Source organism: Arvicola amphibius, chromosome 6, assembly GCF_903992535.2.
Source record: "Arvicola amphibius chromosome 6, mArvAmp1.2, whole genome shotgun sequence".
Taxonomy (NCBI): Eukaryota; Metazoa; Chordata; class Mammalia; order Rodentia; family Cricetidae; genus Arvicola; species Arvicola amphibius.
In genome coordinates, this window is record NC_052052.2 from 88,751,287 (window position 1) to 88,775,405 (window position 24,119).

At 45.7% G+C, this 24,119-nt stretch overlaps 1 protein-coding gene across 3 annotated transcripts; it reads left to right on the top strand.

Annotated features, from left to right (window-relative positions):
• The first annotated feature begins 2,145 nt into the window (after nt 1-2,145).
• Nucleotides 2,146-23,750, top strand: Map3k8 (mitogen-activated protein kinase kinase kinase 8). Of its 3 annotated transcripts, none has more exons than XM_038334486.1 (9): nt 2,146-2,458; nt 2,557-2,786; nt 6,319-6,677; nt 12,205-12,372; nt 14,578-14,839; nt 15,785-15,891; nt 20,239-20,391; nt 20,996-21,242; nt 22,657-23,750. In XM_038334486.1, the coding sequence occupies exons 3-9, from the start codon at nt 6,342-6,344 to the stop codon at nt 22,785-22,787; spliced, it is 1,404 nt and encodes a 467-aa protein (XP_038190414.1). In that variant the 5' UTR covers nt 2,146-2,458; nt 2,557-2,786; nt 6,319-6,341; the 3' UTR covers nt 22,788-23,750. The 3 variants fall into 3 exon arrangements, with proteins under 3 accessions (XP_038190414.1, XP_038190415.1, XP_038190416.1); XM_038334487.1 differs by having other exon boundaries at nt 2,683-2,786; XM_038334488.1 differs by lacking the exon at nt 2,557-2,786.
• The last annotated feature ends 369 nt before the right edge of the window (nt 23,751-24,119 follow it).

Consider the following 24,119-nt stretch of genomic DNA (forward strand, 5'->3'; position numbering starts at 1 on the left):
CGAACTCAGATTTTCAAACTGCAGATTCTAAACACATTGCTGTCCCAACCTAAGGGGAAGCTCTGGGTAAACTGCAATTGGTTGCAAAGCAACTTGTAAGTGCATTTGGTCACTGTAGAGGCCTTTGCAAGAGCTGGACTCCCAGTCTTCGGGAGGCGAAGACACACGTATCCCAGAGGAATCCAGTGCCACCCTAGACTGCCATAGGCTAAACATGCATATGCACAATCATGGATAAAATAAAACAGATTCCTCTAAGCCCCAGTCAGTGGCTCCTCATATTCTGGCTTCTCATCTGAAAAGTTTAAAAGTCGTTTAGCCCTGGATGGTGGTGTACAACTACAGTCTCAGATACTTGTAGACCCAACTACACAACTACCACATGTACACACACACACACACACACACACACACACACACGCGCGCGCGTGCGCGCGCGCGCGCATGTGTTTTGCTAGCATGCTTCTGAAAAGAAGTGTAATGAAAGAGTGAGCAAAGGGCTTTCTTTGCAGTGGCATTCTCTTTCCAATCTGTTCAGGGTTGCTAAATTCAGTGCTGCGTTAGACTTCAAAAGATGTCTGAAAGTAGCTGGCCATAGAGATAGATGCCTTTAGCCCTACCACTCAGGAGGCAGAGACAGACAGGTGAGTCTCTGAGTTCGAGTGTGTTCCAGGAAAGCCAGGGCTACACGGAGAAATCCTATCTCGAGGAAAACAAAAACTAAAATATTTGAAAGTAAGTTTTCTAATTCACCCCACAACATAACGTAGCATAGGCTAAGCTGTATTGGGGAGGCTTCAGTAGAGAAATCCGAGGCTTACTTCCCAGACAACACGTGGTGTAATGAGCTCACTAAAGGGGGCGGGGCGGGGCGTGGTTCCACGGTTCTATTTTTAAAGTGTTTATAAGCCCATCCTTTATTGCCAAAGACATCAGGAAAGGGAGAGACAAATCTCACGCAGCAGGTCGAGGCAACCTCTGTACTAATCTGGGTTTCCTCAAAGAAGCTAAAGAGTAGCAGTACTTTAGTTTCAAGCGAGATCCGCATGAAAATCTCTCTCACCAGTGCTAAAATCCACGGAATTAAGCCGCAGGACAGCCGGGTGCAGGCGGCTTGGTTGGTGCGGACTATGCTTGCTTGCTCTCTGTGAGAACCGAAAGGTCAAGTCATCCAAAAGGGGGGATAAGAGGGGTTCCTGTAACCACCAAAGTGATGCCCAGCCTCACTCAAGTCACGGCACTCACGTAGCGCTCTCGCGTTTACAGAAATTGCAGGTGGCTTTCTTCTCCACGAAAATCTAGTCTTGTTTGTATGACCCTTAAGGCTCCATAACGCGGGCGCTATTCCTCACCCAAACTTTCTGTCCTACCTCTACCAACAATTTTCTTAGGATGTCCTTGAAAGGGCAATTCACAGTCCTCAGAGGAGTTGTGCAGAGATCGAATTAAGGGGCGTTTTGAACTTGGTGAGGGCGGATGAGCCTGGGGACTGCAAAGAACAGAACGTGCAACTCAGTCATAGGGGCCCTGGCTTCGAAGCTCAGCCTGGGTTCACCAAGTCCCTTATGGTGGGATGGAGATTATGCCAACGTTACCTTTCCTCTTGTTCTCTGGGATCTTGCAAAGTATTCAGCTTCTAGTAGGTTGTTGATGCTTGGGCCTTTGGAGGGAGGAGCAGGATAAGCAGGGGTGAACCACTGGAGTTCCTGGTGGTGCTTTTCACTAGAACCTCACCTTTAGTAAACTTTCCAACAAAGGAGCAAACCCCTAGGGGCCAGAGGGATCCTAGCAGGCAAATCTTACAGTGAAGCGATGTCACGACAAAGATCAAAACTAGTTGTGCTGGCAAATAACAGCTCAGACGACTTTCATCGAAACCTTAAACTGCCACTAGACTCTCCACTGGTCCGGTGCAATTTAACTGAATCCGGGGTAGTGCGGTCCTGGCTACGGCCAAACAGTTCGCTACTTCACAAGCCTCCCGCTGCGACTGTGAGAGCGACTCCGGGCGGGACCTGGGGCGGGGGTGGGGGCGGGGGAGGACGCGCTCTGGCCGCAGATTTGGAGCCGAAGTCCCGGGCAGGGTGGGTCCGCAAGGTAGCTCCGCCCGGTCCCGCCTCCATCTCCACCCCGCGCCCCGGGGCCGGAGGGTGGGAGGACGGAATTTCCCTGCGCGGGGGCTCTTGCGTACCCGGCTATCCGGCAGGCCCTTTCTGTTTACGGAGAGAAAGGGGAAATGGAAAAGGCGGGGAGGAGGCTGGCGTCTGCTGCGCCGCCCCGGGGCTGGTTCAGACGCCGGGAGTCAGGGGCCCGCAGCGCACGGGTGCCCAGCAGGCGATCGCCCGCTTTCTGGCAACCGCCGCCCGCCCTCGGGGGACACCGGCACGCCTGGTTCCCGCAGGCAAGCCACCCACTGCCTACTGAGCCGGGTTTCCGGACGGGCACGCGGGGAACTCAGGTAACAGGGTTTGGGGTGCCTTGGGTGTGTTTCGGGGGCGCCCCTCCTCCTTGGTGCTCGGGGGTTCCCACTCTGAAACGGAGCGTGCCTGCCACCAGGGGAGCCTCGGGTGGCCTGTTGCAAGCAGGTAGAGCTGGAAAGCACCTTGCGCAAGGCCGCGGGAGGTGTGGACTCACGTACGGCTCCTCCCCCTTCCTCCTTCTTCCCGGAGCCCGGGTGACCAGTCAGTGCCGGCCTGGACTGTGGCGGGGGAAGTGAGGACCCGCGCTCACCGCGTCTCCTGCGGGGGACGCTGCCTGGACAGCTGCACTCTGGTTGCTGAGCCTGGGTGAGTGCAACTTGGAGGCTGAAGAACCTCGCTACCATTTCTATGTCGAGGGGGCACTTTTACAAAATGCAAACTCCTTAAGGCTAGGTTATCTTAAGGAGCCAGGTGGACCGGGAGGGAGTGTGGGAAAACATATTTGTGTCTAGAATGCGCGGGGAGGGGGGGTAATCGGTTTTTGATTAAAAAAAAAAAAAACACTCAGAGGAAAAAAAGCCAATGCTTGTTTAGCATTGTAATGTTTCCTGCTGAGGTCCCAAACTGATGGATTGAGGTTCTTGTGTTCTGGTTCTTAAAGAGTTGCCCTATAAGTGAATAAGAAGGATAGTTGAGGCGGCTGGAAGTTTGGAAGTCGATTTGATTCTGCAGAACTGGAAAACATCTTTCTGGGACTTTTTCAGAAGAAAAATATATTAAGAAGTGTGTCCCAAGGAGTAATGGGTTGTTTCAGTGGGGGAAAATCCTTTTTAAAAATGGGAAGTAGCACAAGGTATCAGTCCGCATCGCCAGGCAGAAAACCAAGACTGTGTAGTCTGCAGTGACCTGCCGCGAAGGTTTGATTTTGTGGATGGAAGCAGCTGAGAGCCTTACATTCCAGTTTTTTATTTTTACAACTGCTTTCTGAAATAATTCTAAGTTGATTTCTCGTTATTGTCTTGAAGTTTCACTAACTAGCCCTTGACTGCATTTGCCACAGCTGTCTCTAAAGTTGTCCTAACTCTCCGTTCTGCTAGGAGGTAGGGATTTTATATGAGGCTTCTTATCCTGAGTCTAGGAGCAGTTATTTGAGGTTGAGCATGTTTGTCACTAAACTGAAATGCCTTCGCCATGCATAGAAAAGAGGCTCTGGCTCAGAGATCCTTAGCATTGTGGTCTGCTTAGTTGAGGCAGGTGGGTGCAGGGTCTTTTCATGCTCTAGAGGCTGTTGGGGCATCCGGGTTGCTGGGCCGCAGATCAATGGGACAAGAGCCTCTCAGGAATTGAGCAAGCACAACAGAAGGTCTCAGAGTTAAACACTCCTCCAGCTCCCTGTCCTCTCCCCTCTCCCTTCTGTCTGTGTGTGTATGTCCCAGCCCATTTTATATATATTATATATATATATATATATATATATATATAGTGTGTGTGTGTGTCTGTGTGTGTCTCTCTGTGTGTGTGTGTGTGTGTGTCTGATTTCTTAGGCTTTGAGCAAAGCCTATGAGAAGAGTACACATTTTGCTCAACATTTTCTGCAGGATTAAAACCCCAAACTAGTCTTCCTTTCTAAAACAGTGCGGTGACCTGAACTGTTTGTATTCCTTCCACCCCCTCCCTTCTTTCATGAGTCACAAACTTTAAGTTAGGTCATTGATTTGATAATACAGTTTGGGAGCCATGGGTCCTCCCTTCACTCAAGGGGGCCCTAAAGTCAGCCACTTTTAACTTCTGTTTTCCTAGTAAGTTCTCCAGTGATAGAAAGTGCAACCAATAGACTGTGAAACTGAGCTAGAAGGTTCTCCTATCAGCTTACAGAAGTCACTGTGTAACTTGAAAAACTGGGGACTTGAATCACAATCTTCCTCAGATGTGTGAGCTGTCTGAGAAGGCACTGTCTGGACCATTGTCTAGATTTAAGTGTGGTGATAACAGACATCCATCACTTCATGGGTTTGGGCCCCTTTCACCTTTGTTTCAGCATAAACAGTCTTTAAAGGCTTACCAAGGAGAAGTCTGGGGCACAGGCAGACAAACACCTCTTACAGCCGAGAAAGGAGGCTGGCAAGGCGTCTGCTGAGCTAGGTCTGCATCTCCGCACTTGGCATAGCTTTACTTACTACATACCAGACTAAGTCGGGCACCTTGTGCACAGGAGGTTCTTTAATTGGATGGTAGATGCTATTATTAGTTCTACCTTGCAGCTGGGGGAAATCAAGGTACAGAGATACTTGCCCAACATGTCATAGGCACTGAGGCTGGTGGTGAAATTTGGCCATAAAGAGAGGAATATTTTGGTGTGACCTGGATGCTAGATGCTTGCCTCAGAAGCTGTTTGTACATCAGAGGCACATGACTTGGTCATGTGTGCAGGTGGCCCCAGGTGGAAGTTTCCAGGATCTTTGAAGTTCCAAGTTGATACAGGTGCATGGCTTTGGCAGAATGAATAGCTTTGTTACTTGTGTGTGTGTGTGTGTGTGTGTGTGTGTGTGTGTGTGTGTGTGTTGGTGTAATGTCTGCAGGTGTACATTGTTGTGGATACAGTTCATGCAGGGGTACATGCATGGTGCTCGTATGTGCTGGAGTATGTGAAGGCTAGAACCATACGTTTTGAAGCAGGTCTTTCACTAAACCTAGAGCTTAGGGGTCCAGCTGGAGTTGCTAGCCAGTGCGTTCTAGGGAGCCGCCTGTCCCCATGCCCCAGCTCTGTGATGCTCGCCAAGCACCTGTGCCTTTAAGAACCTGAAGTCTCTTCCAGAGAGGCTATGCTTTCTAGAGCAAGGTGGTTTAAGTCAGACAGGCTTTGAAATTCTCTTAGATCTCTTAGCTGTTCTTATCTTTTCTCCTTTGTGGTGGAACTGAGTTATCTCAAGACCCAAGGGGAACAGCATCATTTTTTATTACTGTTTGCTTTCTTTTGTCACCTATATTTCCTAAGTGTGGCACCTGATCTCACTTTTTATTACTGTTTGCCTTCTTTGTCACCTGCATTTCCTAAGTGTGACACCTGATCTTGTGGGACTGAGATGCCACCCCTGCTAGTGAAGTCAGTTGGTCTTCAACGGTGGCCTGCTTGTAGCACGTTTAGCTTTCCTGGCTTCTTTCTACTACTAAAGTTTCTCCAGGCCAGTTGATCTGGGATGAACTTAGCTTTCTGGGACTTTCAAGATGCATGCTTTGTGCTATTAAAAATTTCAGGTGTCACAAGGGAACTGTGACTCACAGGTCGAGAGTCGCCTTTCCCATCCCTGTTCATCTTTGGCACAGCTACGGCCCCAGAGCCCTTTCGTTTCTTCACACCAGAGTCCCCCACAAACTGAACTTCTCCCATCCCGTTTGCTCCGACCAAACTCCGTTTTACATGCCCTCTTCTCTCTTGAGACTTAGCTTCTTTGCCAAGTTAGTTCCTGAATTTTAGTCAAGTAGTTCTTTTTTTCTTTAAAGCCACCGTGATCTTTCTGGGGGAACAATAACGTTGTGCAAGGTTGGAAGTTATAAAAAGCAGGAGCCTTGCAAACTTGGGAGACCCCTGGGCTGCGCTTTACTGTGTTTGTGTTTAGTGAAAGTTTGTTTGTAGTAGTGGAGCCAGTGCCACAGTGAGTGACTCCTGAGCACTCTGCATCTCCGGTTCCCCCTGCAAAGTGAGCTGGGCTAAAGACTATCTAAGGTCCCATTGAACTTGGCACTGCCCACCTGAATTCACACATGAGTAGAGTAAAGAAGAATCCTCGTTATGAACAGAGGCACAGAGCAGCAGATCCCCAGGCCCTTTGATCTCTAGTTCAAGCACATTATAGTGAAAGAAGTGTTTGTGTTTTTTGTTTTGTTTTTTTCTTTTTAGACGCCCCAGTAGGCACCACAGTGATGGAGTACATGAGCACTGGAAGTGACGAGAAAGAAGAAATTGATTTATTAATTAAGCATTTAAATGTGTCGGAAGTCATAGACATAATGGAAAACCTTTACACAAGTGAAGATCCTGCAGTGTACGAGCCCAGTCTGATGACCATGTGTCCAGACAGTAATCAAAACAAGGAACGCTCAGAGTCGCTGCTTCGGAGTGGCCAGGAGGTGCCCTGGCTGTCATCTGTCAGATATGGAACGGTGGAGGATCTCCTTGCATTTGCAAACCATATATCTAACACCGCAAAGCATTTTTATGGACATCGACCACAAGAATCTGGAATTTTATTAAATATGGTATGTTTCTTTTGACCAGTTGAGTGCTGTGTGTTCAGCTTTACTGGTATGGCTTCACTGAATGCAGAGGGCCATTGGAAGTGGCTTACAATGGCTGCCAGATACAAGTTTTAAAGAATGTAATTATTGGTGAGAATCACCTCTGTGTTAAAAACAAGAAGGGAATCTTCGCACAAGCTGCATTTCAGAAATCTATAATTTAGCAGTAATTCTGTGATGAAGCGATTATGAATATACTTTGTTTTTTCAGGGGTAGGACATGCTAGGTAGGCACTGCACCCCTGAACTACACCCCCAGCCCTCACAGATGTATTTTAGCGATTTGCTTGAAGACTCATTCATTATATCCACCAAAGAGGGGGTCTTAATGGGAGCCCACCATCTAAGAGACAAATAAATACAGTCTTAATAATGTTGAAAACTGAATTATTTTCTCCTCTTACCACATTTGGCTGAATTCAGCTCCTGCAGATTCACAAGTGATGGAGTTGCTTAGCCATCCCAAGCATGCAGGTAGTCCAGAATATTGTGACAGCTCTTTGTTGTCAGGTGGAGCGCTTAGGTGCGCCTGGCATTCTGGCAGGTCCTTAGTGGGTTAGAGGTGAACACCTGGGCGATGGTAAAGGTGACTTACTTTTGTAAAAACAGCAGCTTGCAGAGGAGTAGGTGGTGAGCTGTAAACATGGCTGTTGATAGAGGCGGCTCTCTTTCCTTTGATGTGCACAAATGGCAGCATGGCCCATGCTGGGGAGCTGTTACTGAAGAGCCCGAATTGGCACAAAGGAAATAATAATAATAACAACAAATAATAATTTTAATTGCCCTACATCCATTTAATGAAAAACAGCACAGTAATTTAGGTCAGCTATGTAGTGAGTTGTTTTGTTACGAGTCAGTTGTATCTGGCGCAGTACAAAGCAAGCTCACGTTTGGCATCGGGGTGTGACTTCCTTTGGTGTGGATCTACCACACTGCATTTAACAGTGAACTGAAAGCTCTGTCTTTATAAATGGGAAGTCATCATTTGAAGCAGAAGCCATACCTGACTTCCTCAGCCAGAATGAAGCCAGAGGAGTATGCTTTAGAATAATGCCCATGTGGAGAGTGGCGAGCACATGTTCTCTCTCATTTCCCACCTATTTGATAAAGACACGCAGTCAACTAATCATCCTTGCTTGCAGATGTAGAGAAACTTAGGCGTACTGTCCTCACTGAAGAGAGATGGACCATGGTCTGTGTATACAAGGGAACACTAGGAAATTTTTAAAGAATGCCAAAAAGTAGCTTCTAGCTTCTGTGTAGGAGCAGAACCAGAGAGCAAATGCAGAAAGGGCCGGAAACCACAGTCGTTAGTAGGAAGTAAAAACTTGGTCAGCAGAGGTACAAGTGAAGCACTGTTTGCCATTCCTTGCCAAGGAACCTGTGCTCAATAAATGGGCAAATCCAGACTAAAAAGAAATGTAAGAATCAAAGATACCATAAAGGCAGGGGTCTTAAGAGTCTTTAAAAGCACTTGTATTATTTTCAATGGTGAAGAATATAAAATGTAAAGCAAGAAGATATAAAGAGTAGAGTGGTAGGGAGGGAATGGAATATAGCTCACAGGCATGTGGATCTGGCCCCATTAGGCCTGGGAGCTGTGCCTGTGGGGACCGTGTTTTACATTCCTGTCACTGGCATGAAGAATGAAACTCTTCCCAAGGCTGGTGGTAGTCTGATACAGCTCTAAGAAGTGATTGCGTATTCATTCGTCTTCAGTCAGAGCCAGTCTTGCTTTTAATATCATTGATTCTGGCATGGTGCTTTCTGTGGACCCATCCATCCCATAGTCAAGACCTTTCCCTACTTATCCTCCAACTACAGGCTTGGCAAAGTTGCATACTTTGGGCTAACTTTGCAATTCTTTCTCTGCATTAGAGAATTAGCTGCCTCCTAGATTAGGTCCTTGGTAAAATGTATCCGAGAAAGCTTCCTACATAGGGTAGAATCCTTTATTTAAATATTCATTTGTTCATTGCTAGCCGTCGCTGGGACAGCCACAGTGTATCAGGCTATTCCAGGTGCTAGTTTATGTCACAGGGAACGCAATGCCTGGTGTGTGCAGGAGGCAAGTGAACAGGTAACACAGATAGCACTATGTGCTCAGCCACAATGTATCTACACCCTGACAGCCTTGGGGATGCTTAGAAAAGATCTCTCACATCCATGAGTGTGAAGAAGGGAGGGGAAAAGGAGGATGTCGGCACAGACTTCCAAGAAGACTTGGTGCCTTTGCCAGGCTGTAAACATCAAGTTGTAGTCAGCTCAATGAACTGAAGATTGTTTCAGGTGGAGACCGCATGTGTGAAGGGTCAGAAGCATAGAGACCTGCTGTGTTCAAGCAGCCGACACCCACGGTGCTGCAAAGTTAATTAGGCAGGGTGGAGAACTGCAGATCAAAACAATATCCCAAAGCATGGGTATGTTGGATGGGTTCTCCCCGGGTGTGTATTTATATGTGTGCTCTTTCCCTTAAAATAATATATGTTAAAGATTGCACTAGTGTCCAGCAAAATCCAAGGAAAGAGCACCAGGAGACCAACCTAGGAACTGCTCTATGTCGGTGCCGTGATTTATAACCAGTTCATATTGATCTGGGTAGAATTAGTGATATTGGGTAGAGTCCCCGAGCAGTCTACTCTGGTGGTTATAAGTGGATCTGAACACCCCCAACCCCCAGCCTGGATTCATTCACCACACATCCTACTGGGGCATTTGGAGTGATAATCCTCAGAGCTTAATCATGGAGTCAGAGCTGCTCAGAATGAAGAGTCCAGCCTTCTACCTGATGTTTGAAGCAGGCAGTTTATAATACTGGGTAGAATATTCTGGTTTCTTCCTCCAGACCTATTAGAAAGAGCCATCACTTACTGCGTCCAGTGCCTCATTTGTCAAGGTCTGTTTAAGAAAGTTTCTTCTTATATACAACCAAATCCATCTCTAACTGCCTCTTACCTTAGATTCTCCTCTGCATCCCACTCCTGAATCCAGCAAGTCTATATGATGAGTAGCAGTGATAGCTGGAGTTCTGAATTAAGAACATGGTATGTTGTTTGCCTTTGAAAAGGAAATTCTTACTACCTTCTTTGTCACTAGGAAGGTAGGAGAGACATAGCTTTGCCTTTGTTTTAGATAGTCTGCTTCCATGCATGTGGCTGAAGACCACTTGTACTTCATAGGAACCAGCTCACACAGCTCACTCACTAAAATACCTAAGTACTGGCCCGTATCATTTAGTATAGATCACAGCAATTTGGATGAGGGACTAGAAAGCTTATGTCTAGTGTCTGTCCTTGAAAGCGACTTTGGTAACTTTGAGGATTGGCAGAAATAAACAGCACAGGGTTCTACAAGATTGTTTAGAGGGGACTCCAGAAAGCAGAAAATTAAAGATAAAAATGCAAGTCAAACTCAAGCAGGGAAGACCTGGTGTTAGGGGAAGAGCCAGGACTCTAAACTGCACACTGCCTGTGACTTGGGTCTCACCGGGCGAGTTCTGGAGGCTTTGAAGAACTGAGTCTGCCCCCAGCATGGCTTTAATTACAGCCTTCTGGAACCCCAAGGGCTCTTACACAAAGCTCTGGCTTTGAAGTTGGACAGACCTGAGTGCAAATCCTAATTCTGGCACTGATTGGAGTTGCTTCACCCCTGGAAGCCAGCCTCGGCTGTGACATGGCGATAAAAATAGAACCTAGCTCAGGATAGCTGTGGACTTTAATGAGCGAATGCAAAGCAGCAGCACCACAGCTGGTCCCTAATTAGTTGCGTGTGGTGGTTGTTCCTCCCCTCCGTCCCCTTGCGTGGAATAATGGGGTGGAGTTGGGTCATAGCACACTTAGTTTGGTTAAAAGCCAAACTTTCATGGACATGGCTCAAACCCTGAGATGGTTAGCTAGAGTTCTGTGAATGGCAAGAAGGGGACCCGAAGCCAGTGCTGCCAGGGGCCTGGCTCTGTCTAAATATGGAAGAGACCACCATCACAATATCCTCAGCACACTGCAAAGTGAGGTCTACAGTGGCAAGAAGCGACACTTATTTGGAGAGATAGTCATCATATTTTAAATGAGACAAGACCATGGTTTCTGTTTACTTCCTGTAAGGACCTGTATGGGGTCCCCCTCAACAAAAACACACTGTAAATAGTTAGGTTTTAGATTTAGTGATATTTGTGTTTCCAAGTACTGGGTTATTCTTCACATCCTTTCCTGAGGAACGGTAAGTGTGCGTTTGTGGACTGTAGAGCTAATTAGCAATGATGGAGGCTGAGCAGTCCTTTGGTCACCAGGTCCTTGGCTGTGATTAGAAGCCTAGATGCACCTGCTGTAGGATCGAGTGCTTCTTCTTCTCCTATGGGATAGGCTTAGGAGTTCCATAGTCTCTTCAGCTCATGAGGTAACTCAGTACTGTTTCAATCAGTCTTGGTTTGTTATCTCAGGCCATAATTTCACTAATCACACCAAGGAAACAGCTGGCATCTGGGGAGACTGTCCATTAGAGCACTTCAGACATTTTTTAAAGCCTATGTTCCAGGCCTTGTTTCCCAGGGACTATCATTTTATTTAAATTGTGATATTCACTTTCTATTTATTTGTTTGTTTATTGTTTTTGAGACAGACTTGCTAGGTAGCCAGCCCTGACTGGCCTAGCCCCACCCCATGCTGGTATTTCTGTAGTATCCACCATAGTGGGCTTCAGTGGCCATCCTCCGACCCCACATTGCTCTCGGGATATAGCTCTTGATGTTTGAGATGACTGGTTTTGGTTTTGTTCTTTGTGTTGAAGTGTGTGTCGTTTGCTGTTTGGTTTCGTTGTGCTGAGTGTCAATCCCAGGACCTTCTGCACTCTAGGCCTGTGTTCTACCACCGAGCCACACTGAAACCCCTCATTCTGAAAGACCTGATATAAAAGTTTTCTTGTCCATGAACCCTCAGAAGTCTGGACCCGCCTCTCTCTGCTTATGGCTGCCTCCTCCGCGCCAAGCATCCCAGGGCACACAATAGGCCCACTGTAAAATGGAGTGAGGAAGCCAAAGAGAGACAACTCTGCCCTTCCTTGTTTATGTAGCATTGTCGACTCATGCCTGTGGCATCGTGCACTGGTCCCACGATCCTCCCTGAGCCTCAGGTAATTTCCACACGCGTTCTCTGTGCATCATGGATGAGTAATAGCTATGCAGACGAACAGGTTAGCGCATCTTAATAGAAACACGTCAACCTCCTTTATTTTCAGTCTTCGGGTCACTGCCGTCAGACTCCCTAGATAAATAACTCTGCAGCTTCTCTTTGGCTCAACTACTCATCAAGCATTTGGAAATATGAGCAGGTTGGACCAGGAACTTGTGTCTGTTACAAGCTTTCTCTGTCTTGTTCAAGTTCTAAATATAGCTGATAATGTCAGAATGACACACAGCACCACTGCGCGGCACAGAGTGCTTCTAAAATAGCCTCTGTGGAGTGGGCTTTACCTCAGCATCTGTATCTCCTTGCAGGTCATCAGCCCCCAGAATGGACGCTACCAGATCGACTCGGATGTTCTCCTTGTCCCTTGGAAGCTGACTTACCGGAACATCGGCTCTGGTTTCATTCCTCGGGGGGCCTTTGGAAAAGTGTACTTAGCCCAAGACATGAAGACCAAGAAAAGAATGGCATGCAAACTGGTGTGTACATCCACACTGTGTGTCTGACTTCCTGGCTTTAGGTTATTTACCATGACCCAAGATTCTACCTATACCTGGTTTTACTTAAGGTTCTTGTCCCAAAGTGTCTGTAATTTCTGGAGTGGCTGGTGGCCTGGGGCCATTCAGTTCTTATATCTCTACTTAGGTGTCTTGGAGCTTATAATCTAATTAAAGAACGGTTTGATGTGTTTAGCTTAGGTAATACCGCCTCCCGTAGATGGGAGTTGGGGGAGCTCACCTGAGAGGGACGAGCAGATCTGTGTGTAGCTTCTGCCCTCTGGGGAGGGGTCCATGGCAGGCAACAGAACGAGGAAAACTGGATCTGGTTTCTAGGACTGAGTTGATACGTACAACGGCTGAAAGGTCCCCGACTCTTATTAAGCAATGACTGTTTAAAATCAATGTATTGCTGCTTCATAAGACTCTGGCAGTGAAGACTGTACACATCCGGAGCAACCCAGTCACTCTACTGCTTAGTTACACCCGCCAGAGAGCTGTGTTCATGTGCATGATTGTTCTCTCTGTTCATTTCAGCACATTTGCTGAGGTGGCCTTCTGGGAACTTCCCAGATACCGATAGATGGAGATGTGTGCCCTGGAACGCTAGACCACAAAGAGAACAAATGGTTCACAGCGAAAGCAGGGTGGCTGGATCTCAGAACCCTTGAGTTCAGACAGTCAGACACAAAATAAGATCTATTGTATGAGGTCCCATTCATATGAAGTACAAAAACCCCAAATCCGTTAACTAGATGCTGTGATCATGGGTACCCTTGCCACATAGTGACTGAAAGAGATGGGAGGTTCCTGGTGGAGCCTGGTCTTTTGATTTCCGTTGGGAATCACAGTTGTAGGCCTAGTGGACAGTCCACTGGGCATGACACCATTTTACAGTGTGAAGACATTAAATATCACTTTCTACTCTTTTGTGGTGCTTGGGATCAAACCCGGAACCTCACTTATCCTGGGCAAGTGTTCTTCCACTGCTTACATCCCCAGCCTGAGGGTGCTGTCTCTTGAGTTAGCAAAATAGTTGCCAGCTCCCATGTTTCAGTCTCTCATCATAACCACAACCCCCCAACAATCTGTTGTCTTTAATTTATATTTTCATTATGGTTCACTAGATAAGTCTTTAATCCCAGCACTTGGAAGGCAAAGGCAGGCAGATGTCTATAAATTCCAGGACAACTCGGTCTACATTGCAAGTTCCAGGCCAGCCAAGGCTACATAATGAGATTCCCACCTCAAAAAAAAAAGTTTGACTAGATTATCTGTTATTAAAATAAAAATAAGACTTATAATAAGCTTTTTGAAACTTCTATCTAGAGTGGCCCTTCCAAACTATAAACTACCTAGAGACTTTTTATAAAACTTGGAGGCCTAGTGACCTGTTTTTAAATTTTACTACAAAAGCCTGGGAAAATGGCTTTGTGGGGTTCTTGTCCTTTTAGTGTTTGTTATACCTAAATATTTAAGGAGAGTATTTTTCTTAAGAAAATCAAATATATCATTAAAAATCCCAGACAGGCTCAAAAGGATGGGGGCTCATGGGTGCGGTTCCCTCCCTTCATATGACCACTGTTAGGAGCTTATTTTCCAGGTGTATGCATATTATCACTTTTAGAATAATATCTGAACATCTACAATTTGCTTTCTGTGCAGCACAGTGTTTGGAGCCATTTTAAGAGTCTCTCTGCTCCAGGAACACTACCCTATCACAGCTCTTATGGGTGAGGACAGAGTTTTCGTGGGATGTGGGGATAGGTGGCACTTCCCTTAAAGGAACTAGCGATTTCATATTAACACACAATCAGGTGAAATATTAAGAAAAAGCCACAGTGTTCTGGGGCCATGGAGATGGTGTGAATTCATCACAGGACATTCTCTTAGGTCATTTGGTATTTTTAAACTTTGTTTAGATTCCTAAACTCTAAATGAAATGAGTTTTTTCCCCATATCTAGTTTTTTATGTTTAAAAAATTTATATCTAAAGATGACATACTATAGGAGCAGGTCTGTGGAAAACATGTTTTGATATCACACTGCCCGGTCTTACACTTACATGTCTAAGAGCCCTTGTGTTAGTTTAGCTTTTGGTTTGTGGGTTGATCTGTGTGGTCTGGTTATTGTTTGTTTTATCGTCTTGAGGTTGTTTAGACTCTTGCCCGTGTTTTGTGTTGCTAGATCCCTGTGGATCAGTTTAAGCCATCGGATGTGGAGATCCAGGCCTGCTTCCGGCATGAGAACATTGCTGAATTGTATGGTGCCATTTTATGGGGCGATACTGTTCATCTCTTTATGGAAGCAGGCGAGGGGGGCTCCGTTCTGGAAAAGCTGGAGAGCTGTGGGCCCATGAGAGAATTTGAAATTATTTGGGTGACAAAGCACGTTCTCAAGGGACTCGATTTCCTGCACTCCAAAAAAGTGATCCACCATGATATTAAACGTGAGTAGTGGGGTGATGGGACTCACTAGATTGGAGACAGATGTTTTAACCAAAGGCACTCAGTGGCAGGCAGGCAGCTCCCTGCCAATACAACTCATTTTCCTTTTCTGTGTTCCTGGAGGAGCTGATAGAATGAAGCCCAGTCACTAAGAATGCCAGCAGTCGGAAGGGAGGGTGATAGCGGAGCAGTGGGGCCGCGATTGTGACCACACATCTGTGGCGCATACTGCCTCTGCCCTTGTGTATCGCTTTACAAACAAGCATGCAGTACTTAGGGTGTGGCTCAGTGGTGGAATCCCTGCTTAGTGCACACAAGGCCCTGGGTTTGATCCCCACCACACACACGCATGCACACTCACACACATATCATACACATACATACATCACACAACACACACACACATCACACACGTACACACACACCACAGGAGGACAGGGAATGGAAGGGAGATTACTTAATGCAAACACGTAGTCATATTTTTGAGTAAAAAATATCTTCTTAATTTTGAGCCATAATTTGACAACAATTCATTAATCAACCTCTTTAAAAAAATTGCTAGAACTCAGGTATGATATAGAAGTAAAACAGACTCATTATAAATCTTTAATGCCTAGTGAGAAGCACAACTTGAACCAGAAAAAAACAATCCTTGACTTTTTTTAAACAACAGTGTCTTGAGAGTAGCTGCTTGCTTCTTAGAATGTGAAGCCAAGCCTCGAGCTTTACCGGTGGCTGCACTCTTCTCTGCCCATGCTGGGTGGGTTCTCGACAGCCTCCAGGGATCTCCTCCTGGCCTCTCACCAGCACGGCGCTTGTGGGTGTGCTACACCTGTGTCGCTATTAGAAGCCTTCACTCTGCTCTGATTGGACCTCATTGTTCTCGGTGATGTTTTCATGCTGTGTTAGGATGTATTAACTCACATTAAAAACCCTTCTCATTGCAGCCAGCAATATCGTATTCATGGCGACAAAAGCTGTTTTGGTAGATTTTGGCCTAAGTGTTCAAATGACTGAAGATGTCTATCTTCCCAAGGATCTCCGAGGAACAGAGGTAATTGTATTAGTGTGAAAATTGTTGTTATCTTGTTAAGAATAAAATGATATTATAGAAATGCTGCAGCAAAGAACAAAGTAGGGGGTAAAATGACAACATTAAATCGTCATTGTCACCAGAGCCAATCCATGTTACTGTTTACCCTTTGCCTCTACTGTTCATATGATAAGATTTTACATATGTGATAATGTTTATAGACATTTTCTATTACTATGTTTATCTGCGCATCACAAAGCCTTTACAGACAGTCCCATGCTGGAATAGAGGACCAGTTGAGCATCCCTAATCCTAAAGTTTAGAGAACTGTGCAAGAGCTGGAGAGGATTGAATAAGATGCTTGCTGCACAAACCTGAGGACACGAGTTCAGATTCTGAGAACCCACATAAAGCCAAGTGTAGTGATCCCGTGCAACTGTGTTTAGATGGGAGACTGACACGCATTTTCCCAATAGCTCGCAAATAGCCTGGAATACACAACAGTAATTAAGAGATCCTGTCTCAAGGTAGGAAGCATTCAAAATGCAGTGTCATGAACACTGCGCACACGCACACACACCACAGGAATGCACACATCAGACAGATGGAAAGACACACAAAAGATTTTATAAAAACCCACATACGTATGCTAGTATTTCAAAATACGAACTCCCAAATCTTAGACGTTTTGGTTCCGAGCTTCTCAGACATGGGATACTCAAATTGTAGATTCTGAATCCGTCTTTTAAAACGGTTGCAGAATAATAGTCAAAATAGCTCGCTTAGTGCTTTAAATGAACTGTTTCTCCTTCATTGGTGTTGAATGCTATTATTATAGCAGAGAGGTGATTGCTGCTATCCTTTTTACAATAAGGCAATAAACATGGGGCGATTATAACACAGTGTCTGAAGTTGCACAGTTACACAGGTCCCGAACTTGATTCTTAGAGAATAAGGATTTAGTTTCGTATTTTATCAATCCTTATTTTCTAAGGATTTGAGCTCTAAATTCCGGGTAACTTTTTAGCACAACTAGCACGTTATTAGATACCAACCGTCTCTGAGTCTCGGCTCGTCTGTCTTCACTGTCCTGGCGCTTGCCATTCACTGAGGTCTGACTGCCAAGACCTGTCTGTCTTTCGTCCAGGGATAGTGTCAGCTGAAGTCATGAGCACAGCACACCTTGTTTGAAGCTATGGTGATAAAATTTAACTAATCTGTGAATTGAAACCTGGAAAGCTCTTGCTGGATCTAAGTGAACGTCTGGAATTACTTTACTTAGACCAGACTGACCTGAAATGCATAATCCTCCTCCCTTAGCCTCCCAGTGCTGGCTCGTACTGGCCCTATAAACCTCTTTTTAAATTAAAGAATGTTTATTTCCCTTCTTAAGAGTCCTTTGCCACAGCAGAAAGTCGGATCAGCTTTAATGCGTAGGCCATTGTCTTTAGAAGGCATTTCAGCCCTTTTTGGCATTAGTCAGGAGTTCAGATCCGGGACATTCCACCCTTTTCCCTGGAACCAGTTTGAGAAACAGACTATTTATGGTATTAGAGGAAAAACTACCTTCTGCTTCCTGGCAATGCAATGTTAGAAGTTATGCAATGTTGGAGAAAAGCTTGTATTCCTGGGATTCTCCACAAGGATGGCTGGGTATAGAGTCACACATCTCAATCATCAATAGGGTTTCTCTCTTTTTGAGTTTGGGGTAGCTCAGACTAGCCTCAAATGCATTGTGTAGCCTGGGCTGGCCTTGCACTCAATGTCCTCTTGGCCCTGCCTCCTGTGTCCTGCTCCTGGGGAGGAGTAACTGATGAAATCTTTCCAGCTAATGCTAATTTCTGTGTATTTGGTGGAAAATGGGTATTGGTTCCTCCGTGCTGTACCCTGTCAGTTGTCTCTCTTGTGCTGTCTACAGAGGGCTCACCAACGATAGTTTGATTATGACCAGTGTGAAAATGATTGGGAAGTCCCGATGCAACTTTTCAGCAAGCCTGCTTTACGCCTTATATTAAAGAGCAAATTAGATATTATGACGCAGGCAAGCAGATTTGCTTTCCGTTAGAGTGCGATCTGGCTGTTGGGATGTCAATGATGATTTCAGATCTCTGCAGTATAGCTCACAAACACAAACTTCACCTCTGGATCTCTCTCTCTCTCTCTCTCTCTCTCTCTCTCTCTCTCTCTCTCTCTCTCTCTCTCTCTCTCTCTCTCTTCCCCCCTTTATATTCATAGTGTTATGGTGAAACATGTCATATCTACCCAGTGTTAACCTGGCATGTATTTATTTGTTTTTAGCTACATGGCTCAGAGGGGAAAAGTAAGGAGATATAAATAACATATTAGAACTATTTTGCTCTGGTTTTGTTCTTTATTTTTACAGTTCTTTTTCTTCTGATTCTAGTATTAACTTCTCTAAGTTAACATAGAATGAAGATGTACACATGTGTTCATGCAGACATGCCCATGACAGTCTCTTTTCCATGTTCTAAAACACAAAGGCCTTGATTCTGACTTCAAGTTCCCCGGCACTTTGCTCATTCCTTGGGGGTGGTGCTGTGAGTTCTGACCCAAACCTTCCAGGCAGCCTGCCCAAAGACAGACCTTCTGAGCTGCCTCCTCTGGCTCTTTCGGGAGGTGAGGAGGAAGAAACATTGAACTGGAAGCTTCTGGCTGTGTGCCAGAGGGCTTGGCCTGCACCAAGCCATCGTGCCAGATACTGCCAGCTCCATGCTATAAGCTGGGCGTGCAGGCATATAGAATTGTGAGACCATTCATACATACAGTTTGCTTTGTCCCTACTCTGTATGGGGGGGCAGACCTCCTCTACTGACAGCAAGTACAAAGCATTTCTTTCTGAACTGTATTTGATTTGGTAAGAAACTTCAACAGGAAGTCCATTCTCTTGGCAAGTTGTGGATGCATAACTCCTTGTTGACCATAGGGTGCAAAATTGGCTATTTAATTTTTTAGCCCTGTGATTGAGATTGTGTTTATTTCTTTAAAAAGTCAAGAGACACATGCTGTTCTTTGTCTGCAGGGAAAGGGGTGGACACAGAGCTCAGTGTAGCCTCCCTGATGAGGGCAGAAGGAAGCCGCAAGGAAGTGTGTTTTAGGAAGGAGTTGAGGCCGCTAAGATGGGGAAACTGGGCAATTTCCCCAGCTTTTGTAAGCTAATTTTTACTTATTTACTCAGAAATGAATTCTGAGAATGATAACCCTTTCCTCATGTTCACATGACAGCACAGAAACTTTTTAAAGCTTAAGAAGGCTATATATTTTATCTGAAGGCCTTAGGGTCAGGAGTGTTTCATGCTTTTGACCTCTCTCCCACCTTTCTCCTCCCCTTCCCCTCATCTTCCTTTCCTTTCCCCTCTTTATTTTCCGTTTTCTTTTCTTTCCTCTCCTGTTTCTTCACTTCTTTTCTTCTTCCATTTGACTTTGGAATGTTTATGTGTCATTGTTGCTGTGATATATCTTGAGGCTGGGACCCAAGCTGAAGAAGCACAGGGTTTGTTAACCTGAAAGACAGCTAGCAGGGTGTTCTCAGTGTGCCCTGTCACACGAGGTCGTATGTGGAATTTTCCACTTGTGGCAGCATCCTGCTCAAAAGCTCCCAGTTTTGGAGCCCTTTGTACCTTCAAATTAAAGCTATTCCACCTGTGAATTAGGATGCTAACACTTTATGTCTATGCCAGCCCTGACTACAGATTATTGGTGACTAGGGCTTTCTTTTTTTTCTCTTCCATCTTAAATTTAGAAAAATAAAATTTAGAGAATTGCCCCACTTGCTCAACATTGACTTCTGAAATCAAATGCAAATTATGCTGTATTTTGTTTACTAATTAATTTTTTACAACCTTTTTGTTTTTTATGTTTTTAGACAAGGTCTCAGTCTGTAGTTCAGGCTCTCCTGGAGCTTGTGGCAATCTTCTCGCTTCATGCTCAGAACTTACACATTGTTGCTGGAGCAGGCATTTGGTACTTACTCACTGGGACGCTTCCCTTCTAAGCCATTGATATAAATGCCCTGCAGGATTCTGTCACTTTTTGGCAAATAAATGGGAGAAGTATGTGTGTAAGTTTAAGTTTAAGTCCAAGAATAATTGGTGTTTTGATAGACAGTTGTATATAACGGATAGCATCTACAGAACTCAGAGCAGTGGGAGTCAGCAGCTTCAAAACTCTCAGCGCTTTGAGGTCTCATCTCTGGGAAAGAGGTGTTCTAGAGGACAGGACATCTCAGGATTATCCTTGACTTGAGGGAGACTGCAGTAGCATTCCCTCTGAAAGACAGAGCGCACAGCAAATCCCTCAGAAGCAAAGGAGCCAGCTCCTAAAACTGGATGCTTTCCATGTCTTTTTCAGATATACATGAGCCCTGAGGTGATTCTGTGCAGGGGCCATTCCACAAAAGCCGACATCTACAGCCTGGGAGCCACACTCATCCACATGCAGACAGGCACCCCGCCCTGGGTGAAGCGGTACCCTCGCTCGGCCTATCCCTCCTATCTGTACATAGTAAGTGAGAGTCGCAGGGCTGGGGTGCCGTGAGGCCCAGCATCTCAGCAGCACACCGAGATGAGGTGGCAGTAGAATTGTGGTCCACCCTAGGCGGTTGCAGTTCCATTGTTAAAATGAAAGTCCATTTTCATGGAAACTGACTAAAGTGAGAAGCAGACATGATCTGTATGCTCTCCCATTATACTTCCGTGTGATAAACATACTTGGAAGGATGAGAGTCCTACAACTCTGTCAGCCAAGGAAGGTTCTTTAAAATGTCTTTTTAAAAAAGAAAATATAATGTTATTGCTTTCTGCTCCCCTCAAATTCCCTTCCCTCTGTCTGATAGCCTGTCCTAGAGTAGGTGTGGGAAGGAGGCGGAGGCAGGCATTTTTTTGTTGTTGCAGCCTCCTTTGGACCCCAACCCCACCCCATGAGAAGCTGTCACTGCTGATTCAAACCCAGCATGTGCTTTTGCCACATTAAACCAAAGCTGGTTTAAGCACTGCTAGGAAGTTGAAGGGTGTTTGCTAGGGGTCATGCAGTGGCAGCTGGGCTGCTCCTCACTGTTTGAGTGTCTGCCTCTATGCCGTCCATGCTGACAGAGCTGGTTTGTTGGCAGATCCACAAGCAGGCCCCTCCCCTGGAAGACATTGCTGGTGACTGCAGTCCAGGCATGAGGGGACTGATAGTAGCCGCTCTGGAGAGGAACCCCAACCACCGCCCAAGAGCAGCTGACCTACTGAAACATGAAGCCCTGAATCCCTCTCCAGAGGACCAGCCAAGATGTCAGAGTCTGGACTCCGCTCTCTTTGAACGGAAGAGGCTGCTGAGCAGGAAGGAGCTGGAACTTCCTGAGAACATTGCTGGTAGGTTCCCCCGGCTGTGTGTGGGGGTGTGTGCCTGTGTAACTGTGGAGCCACTGGCCCCTCTCCTCCCGTCCACAGACACCTCTGAGGTCATGAAAGCACTTGTGTGTGGAGTGGGGATGGGGGGGTGAAAGCCAGACATGGTGGCACACACTTGTAATCCCAGAACTTGGATAGGGCAGTTTGAAGTTCAAGGTCAGCCTCTACTACTTGAGACCCTGTCTCAAAAGAAAAAGCTGGATGTGATGGCACAGGCAGGAAGACCACAAGATCAAGGCTTTCCCAAGTTACAGTGTGAGTTCAAGGCTACCCTAGGCAGCTTAGTGAGACTGTCTTGAAATAAAATGTGAGACAGATGCTGGGGTTGTAACTTGGAGGCAGAACACTGGCATGCAGAAGGCCTGAGTTCTGTTACCTGCAGCATACACAGACACAGACACACACAGACACACAGACACACACACACACATGGAGGAACCAGGCACATCTTTGAAGATTAAGACAGGAAGATTGTCTAGACAATAGCACAATGTAGTGATACCTTACCTCAAACTGATGCAGAAAGGGGAATGTCATTATTTGAGAAACTGAGTGGAAGTCTTAGGAAAACACATAATCAACTCACCCATCACCAAAATTCTAGCCAGTTTCAGGGTGCACAAAGCTAACACAGTCATGGGGTGTTGCCTCTGGCTCACTTTATTTGAAACAGAGGCTATCATTTGACTTTAGAAACAGATGGAGAGTGGCGGCCCTGCCATTGGGAATGTGTGGGGTTCTGGATCATTCGGTCTTGGCTGGAAGTGCAGAGAAAACACCAGGTCTGAAGTCACCTTGCATTTTGCAAATCTTCTGCTTGAAATCTGCAAGCCAGTTATGAATCCTTTCCACCTAGGAGGGTCGGTACACCCCAGAAGCCTAAATATGCCTGGAGAAGGCACCTTTTGTTTTGTTTTTATTGAGCTATACATTTTTGTCTGCTCCCCCCCTTTTCCCCTCCCTTTCTACCCTTTCTTGTGACCCCCCATGCTCCCAATTTACTCAGGAGATCTTGTCTTTTTCTCCTTCAAGAAGGCACCTTTTTATTCACTCATGTAGGCCCAAACTCAGAGATCAAGCCTGGTGTACCTCTTTCTCTTTATACTTGTCTAACTTCTCTGTACCTTGTAGGGGGGAAATGAGGTACTGAAAAACATGCCAGAGTTTCTACCTAATTCCTTTTCTTTGTTGGCTCTCGGGACCCTGTGATCTATGTGAGTGTTCTAAAGGCCGTCTGTGACAGCCAGGCTGGGCCACTGTCCCCCGAGCCCCACAGGGTTGTTTCTTAGCAGAAGGGACATGTAGTTGTTACGTGCTGGGCTCCCCATCAGTTTTGTCATTGGTTTTTCTCATTGTCTCCATGTTCCTCCCGCAGACTCTTCCTGCACCGGCAGCGCTGAGGAGTCTGAGGTGCTCCGGAGACAGCGTTCCCTCTATATAGACCTCGGTGCACTGGCCGGCTACTTCAATATTGTCCGGGGGCCACCAACACTGGAATATGGCTGATGGATGGCCTCATTGGCAACAAACTAGGATGGACATTTCTCTCTTGAATGCTGGTTTTGTAGACCCTGCACAGCAACTATGGAGAATGAATTTTACCCATTTTTAGGGGGCACTGAGGTCACTGCAATGTCCTCTCCCCCCCTTTGTGAAGCTACTCTGTCATGTCCCGGGGCCCAAGGTTCTCATTTCTCAGGTGGTGGGAATGGACAGGAGGGATCGGAGAGCTCAGGGAAGGATTGTTCTGGTGACAATTCCATTCACTGTGCACTTTGCTGGACATGTTAAAAATAGCCATCAGGAGATATTAACCTGAAACTCCTAGTTTGGGTTCTTATTTAAGCATGGGATCTTCATTTAACTCGGAAGACCTGTTCTGTGTATATATTGGTGTGTATTATATGGTAACTTTGTGAGCCTTGGTGGGCAGACTCCGTAAGGTTAGTCATTGTATTTAGGGTGACTAGAGCAGCTGTAAGGTTGCAGCAATACACTGAGCTAGTGTCTTACAAATGCCGACACCCTCAGAGCCACCTGACAGCAGGCCACTAGTGGCAGTTTCTGTTATGTTCCTATGGAAACACTGTATACTGTACATGCTATGCTTAAAACATTTAAAACACGATGTTTTTAAATGTGGGTAGAACTATGTAAACCACATAATTTCTGTACATCCCAAAGGATGAGAAGTGTGACCTTCAAGAAAGTGGAAACTTTTGTAAATTCTTGGTGATGCTACATTTATAATTCATGAGCCTATTTTCTTTAAAGTGTTTCTATATTAAAATAGCATACTGTGTATGTTTTATTCCAAATTTCTCCATGAATCTTATATATATGTGTGTATGTATATATGTACATTTTAACATTGTAAAGTGTTCTTATTTAAAGTATATTTTTACATTATACAAATGAAACTCAACATTTTAGTCCAGTGTGACTGGTCAAATAAATTGGATAAACTGAGTATTTTGTCTTAATTTTTGAAGAGTCACAGGGTTGGGATAGATTTTGGAGGGAATGGTGCATCTCAGGCTGGCCCCTCTGCTGCTGCCACGGGCTGCCTTTGTGACATACAATGAGGTATACATTCTTCTTAAGGAAGCTGAAGCATTTCGAGGTTGTTTGTTTTTCACAAGAACACAGAGCAACTAAGAGGTGAGAATGGTGTTTGAGACTAGACCTTTCTGAATTCAAAACTCAGGCCCATTTTCAGTCTGCTAGTTGGGGAGTGATCATCTGTGAGGGAGGGGCCGTCTCTGGGGAGGCTCGGCAACATTGTGGGATGCAGTGCCCTAAGTGAGGACAGAGGTGTGGCACTAAGAGGATGGCAGA